Raw genomic sequence first — 6090 nt, 5'->3', positions numbered from 1 at the left:
AGCATTTCTCTAAAATTTCCAAACTCATTATATAGGTTTGATATTAAGGTTTTATCATGATAGACACTGCTGTGACTGCTGTGACACACAACATGCCTTTATGTTAAAATTAAATAAAACCACTTGTCATAAAGAACTTTTTAATCTTTTTAATGAAATACCCATGGTTATATAGGCTAATTATGCATTCTTTATAGCAACTTGTTTACCATATTCTTCACTCTTTCAAGCAGACATATTCATTTCTATAAATAAATTTAGATTAATCTTTAGGGCTACTAAAGTTTTTCAGTCCCTACTGTTTACGTTCACTTAAGATGTAATTAACTGTGTTTACGTGAATACTCGTCAAAACGGACAATTCGACATCATTTTGTGTGCAATTCTCCGTTCATGCGACGTGAAAGAGTACTCGCGCGCTGTAAGACGCGCTTTCTGTATGTGTAAGCTTCAGGGTCTGCGCTCAGAAAACCGGAGCGAATTGAGTTCTATCTTGCGTCGTCAGATTTATCCATATGTCTGCTCTTCTCTTACTCCCACATATTAAACCTAAAACACCCCTGGCCAAATGCCCCCAGAGGGCATCACTTCCCACTTTGATAATTACTGTAGTTACCATATTCTGAACATCATATCCTTTCTTTTTCCCCAGATGTAATCTATCTAGGTCAGTGGTCACCAACCTTTTTAGGCCTAAAATCCCTGACCTCGGCCTTTATGAAAGACAAGATCTACCTATTGAAGAATTGATAGAAAAAGACATCCCAGATTGTACTTCAAATTTGAGGCCTTTTACTTTTAATTTTAATTAGTGATGTGCCGATCATAGCTGATTCCGAAAGTAACTTACTTTTAGCAGCATCAGTCGTGCGCACGCGCTCACACACGATCTCCCGGTTCTTACTTGTGAATTCAGTTCACTGGAGACTCGCACTAAACAGTTCATTTGAATCAGTGAGTTGTCGACTCGAGAACAGCTGCAATCGGTTCATTCTAATTCGTGAATTAATCGTTTGGTGCGATTTGCGAACCGATTGAAAAGGTTCATTGAAAAGAATCAGTTCGTTCTTGAATCAGATAGTACAGTAACGAAGTAAAACTACTCCGTTACTGTCCACCACTGGAGGATTGTGTTCCCCCACCCCAAAGCACAGACTGGAGAACATTCAGACACTGTTTTTCAGCTGTAGTATATGAGGAATCCCCAATGAGACGCTGAGCGTTGAGGCAGGGGTTATATAAACATCTGAGGTTCCAGCGGCGCTGCTCTGAGCTTAATTCTGTCTTGCTCTCTCTGTGTCTGTCGAGCGGCAGTAATGGTCCTATATGATGGTGAGAGGGCCTGACAGCATACGATTTGTTTGCCGCTTGCTTGTTGCTCCTTCAATGCATTGATATTCCACAGTGCATTTGGTTTGGACTCTGTGAGAGCCCTCACTCTAATTGTGCTGGAGTCGGTTTAATCTGGGCTGATCAGGCCTGTGGTGACAGATACACAGGCTCTAATCTCGCTGCACTCCAAGTGTCGACTCTCATTTAACCACACGCACTCACGCATGACCTGCATTTTAGCTCCAGCAATCCTAAAACACTTATCCACTCGAGTCTTCAATGCAAATAACATTACCATCCCAGCCTATTAAACAGTTTTCCTCAGGTTTACTGACGTGTTTGCCGCTTGCAAGTTGTGTTTTCGAGTTCTGTGACTAATGTTCTCTCTCTAACGTCTTAGAGCCCTCACTTTGGACAACACCCTTGTCATCCTGTCCACCGTGGCCCCTGATGCGGGCCGGTACTACGCCCAGGCTGTCAACGACAAGAACGGAGAGAACAAGACCAGTCAGCCCATCCTCCTGAATGTAGAAAGTGAGTTCTGAATAGAGAATCAACACACGTTTTGTGATGTCCACACTTCAAAAGATTGTCTGCAACCTCCTCAGGCAAGGATTCCCAAACTTATTTGTCAGCCGAACTCCTTACCTAGAATATTTACTTGTACCTCCTTAAATTTTAAGATTGTTAAGTCAAAAATGTATCAACACGTTGGTACCTTCACAGTTCTCATATGTCAGTTATGGTCACATAATATGCAGGTCAACAAACAACATATTTATGTATTTTGATTGTTTTTATTTTTAAATTATTTATTTATTCATTAATTGTTTATTAGGTTTTTCCATCACCCCAGTTTAGGATACCCTGCCCTAGGCAGGCAAGGATTCCCAAACTTATTTGTCAGCCGAACTCCTTACCTAGAATATTTACTTGTACCTCCTTAAATTTTAAGATTGTTAAGTCAAAAATGTATCAACACGTTGGTACCTTCACAGTTCTCATATGTCAGTTATGGGCACATAATATTGTCAACAAACAACATATTTATGTATTTTGATTGTTTTTATTTTAAAATTATTTATTTATTCATTAATTGTTTATTAGGTTTTTCCATCACCCCAGTTTAGGATACCCTGCCCTAGGGGGTCTATGGCAGTACTGCAGGTGGTCCATCAATTATTGTTTGATCTCAAACATATAATATTTAAATATATGTTAAACAAAAATACAATATTCAAATAGACTTCTACAATATTCAAGTTCAGCTAAATGATTCATCGCCCCTGTCACATTAAAATGCATTAACTAAAATTTTAATTATATGTTACTTATATATATTTACAGTGCTGATTACTTTCAATCTGTAGTCCATTACTGATTCCAAATTACATGACAAAAATTGTAGTTAGCAACGTCATCCGTTACATTGCACATTTTAGGTCATATAATCACACTGCTTTTTGATTACTTTTAGATTATGTTTGACCTAACTCGTTAATCACATTGATTTAAATAAGATAATCTTGTACCATACTGATATAAAAGCACAAAGGGAAAGAAAATATATTCCATTCGTTGTAATTAACAACATGAGGTACATTAAACATTACATTACACCGAGGTTTCCAAAGATTGGGTTCGTGAAGGAACTGCAGGGGGTTCGTGAGTTTAATGAAAAGCTAGAAGACTTTCTAAATGTATATAAGTGTTAGGCTATTTTACCAGTGTTTAAAAATGTAATATAATTTAGTTTCAAGTACTTCATTTTTGGAATCTGATTACATAATCCAGAATACATGTTATCAGTTACTTCCCAGCACTGTATATTTATATATGACCATCATAACAAGAATATTAATATACTATACTGGTCTAATGTTTGTAATAATTAAGATGTTTTAATGTTTCTGAAACAAGCTTCTCACCAAGGCTCACCAAAAATACAGTTAAAGCAGTAATATTGTGAAATATTATTAAAATAAATAAATAAATACATTATTATTTCAAAGCAAAAAAGTTGACCTCTGGTTCATAAATAACTTTATTTGTTAGTCTTTTTCATATTTTATTGCTATGAATAGTGGAAAGTAAACCTGAAATGATAAAGAATAGCATTGAAGCAATGCAAGCTGGACTCATTTGCTATATAAGCACCACTTCTCAATGTGCTGAAACATTTACAGTAACTTCTAGGAAATATTATTTATTTGCATATTGGTTTTTCACACTATCCAAACAGGTGAATTGGCACGTTCAAATTAAACAACTCCATCGCCCCCTAGTGGCTGTACATGACACCTAATGTTGTGCACACATTGGGTCAGACTCCAGATTTTCAAGAATCAATATTCCCCAACTCACTGCGCAATAGATTGCGAGTATGTGGCGTGTGGTGAAGCTTCATGGAGCTTTGTATGATAGCTGTGGTCCTGCGGTGCAACAATGACATTGTGATTAATCACCCTCATAAAAACAGCCCCTCTCTTTAATAGACCCCACAAAAACAGATTTATGAAAAAGAGAGGCAGACCATAAAGTCCCTCTGTGAGACCATGGCCTACTGTAACTCTTATCCAGGGGTCCAAGTATGGAAAAGGAAGCAAATAAAGGGGAATAAGATCAAGACGGAAGAAAAGAGAGATCACTGATTGAGGGCAGAGAATCAATGGACAGCTGAAGGTTTCCAGAAGCCGGCAAATGATTGCATGGCATTTAATCGTGTCGACGGTGTCTCTCAATCAGGCCCCATTCTGCAGTGTGGCACATTAGCAGAGGTATTACAGTGCTCTTACAGGAGGAGAGGGAGCATACAATTACATATATAATCTAAGCACATAATAGAAAGGGCTGTGAGAAAAAGACGAACAAGTGCTCTGAGCTTCAAGATTATCTTTATGTCTGCCTTCTTTCACTGCCTCCACCTTTACTCTGGCTTTCTTTTTCTCTCTCTCTCTTCCCAGAAGGAGATTTTATTGCTCAGAGTTTGCTCGTTCAAATGGTTTCTCTGGTTCTAGGTTTCACAGACTCTCAAATGGCTCCAGTGGGGTCATGGAGCGGCCATCCGCTGGATGACCACTGAGAAGATCACAAAATGTATACATACTGTAAAAGTGTAGAGCTGTAGATCTCATGTTAGTAGTAAAGATCACATGATTTGGGCTTGGAAGAATTTGGATGAGAAATGGTCATGAGATCATATACTGAAAACTCTTGCTTTGTTAATTTTTTGTGGTATAGTTTTGAAAGACACATGGGAGATTATTAAGGTGTTTTTCCTCAGAAGAAAAATCTCATAAGCAAGAGAATACATCAAAAGTCACTCTTTGCTCTTAAATTCACTGTGAAACGCTTTTGGTAATCCATTTACTTCAATATTTTCACATTTTCACAAACAGGATTAAAACAGGAAGAAATGCAGGTTGAGGCTTGGTTTTATTCATTGACATTTTATTAGGAAAAGATTTTCTATGGAATAACATATACCGGTAATCATGATAAAGATTGTAAACAAGCTTATTTGCAGCTGTAAACAAATTCTGATGCTGTCAGTCACAATTCAGTTTTACTCTATCAAAAGATCAAAAGTGTGAAGTTGGATTTTTTTAGGTTTTTGGAAGAAGGCTCTTATGTTCACCAAGGCTGCGTGTATTTGATTAAAAATACCATAAGAACATGTGAAAATGTGACATTTTATTACAATTTAAAATAACAGTTTTCTATTTTATTATATTTTAATATGTAATTTATTCCTGTGATGCAAAGCTGAATTTTCAGCATCTATACTCCAGTATGTCACATGATCCTTCAGAAATCTGATTATGCTGATTTGGTGAACTAAGTCTTCTTTAATGAATAGAAAGTTCAAAAGAACAGAATTTATTTGAACTGGAAATCTTTTTTCAGTTCAAAACGAGAAACGAGTTGTTTTTAAAACGAATCCCAAGCCGTTTCATGTTGACGTCACCATGAAACATTAGCATATTGCCCGCCCACTTGTTGGTCTTTTCCCGTTGGTCTTAATGACAATGCAAATTCATTCTTTGCCACTAGGTTTTGGAGCGGTAAAAATAGCGGTTTCCCAGTAACGGCTGTACACAAAGTAGCACTGCGCTCACAAACGCCTCTTTATCAGGCATTACAGGCATGATGCGGACTAATCACTGCAGATTAGCTTCATGCAAAGGAGGGGTTTTGTAAAAATGAATCGTTAAACGAATCGTTTGCGAGTCGTTGAGCAACTAAGGTAAAAATAAATGCATATTATAAGACAATGAAAGTGTTTTTTGACCTTGCATTAGGGATGAGAAGATTCCCCGATTCACTCGGTGCATCGGCATAAAAAGTTAACGATGCGATGCATCGGTTTAAAAAGTGTATATCGGCTACAAGTCGGCATTTGTATCGCGATGCATCGTTTCTAACATATTTGCATCGGTAAAAAACGATTTATTTATATAAAATTACTAGTGGATGCACTATACTTTTATTATTTAGAAAGTGACCAATAATCTGTGACCAATATTTAATAAGTAGATTGATTTCTCCTCTCTAAACTGTTTCTCAAGCGCGCTCTCTCATCACCGCTGCTGCTGCGTGATTGTGACGCATCACAACACTACGGAGACCCAATGAAAAGCGGGGATTAAAGTCCAAAACCTGACTTGAAATAACCTAACAAATCAATCGGGGCTAAAGCGGTTCCATAAATGACAAATTAAGTTCACACAATCTCACTAATTTGTGCACGTTTATTTT

The 6090-nt window shown here is 37.3% G+C and overlaps 1 protein-coding gene across 4 annotated transcripts in view; it reads left to right on the top strand.

Moving 5' to 3' along the window:
* Positions 1-6090, top strand: part of sdk2a (sidekick cell adhesion molecule 2a) — a 128556-nt gene that overhangs the window by 75286 nt on the left and 47180 nt on the right. For all 4 annotated transcript variants that reach the window (XM_016558802.1, XM_016558801.1, XM_016558804.1 and 1 more), the window contains one exon: positions 1733-1866. In XM_016558802.1, the coding sequence (XP_016414288.1) occupies positions 1733-1866 (134 nt within the window). The remainder of the gene's footprint in view (positions 1-1732; positions 1867-6090) is intronic.

Source organism: Sinocyclocheilus rhinocerous, unplaced genomic scaffold, assembly GCF_001515625.1.
Source record: "Sinocyclocheilus rhinocerous isolate Xijiao unplaced genomic scaffold, SAMN03320098_v1.1 scaffold1219, whole genome shotgun sequence".
Classification (NCBI taxonomy): domain Eukaryota; kingdom Metazoa; phylum Chordata; class Actinopteri; order Cypriniformes; family Cyprinidae; genus Sinocyclocheilus; species Sinocyclocheilus rhinocerous.
The sequence above is the reverse complement of the archived record's forward strand: the minus strand, read 5'-3'. Positions and strand labels throughout refer to the sequence as shown.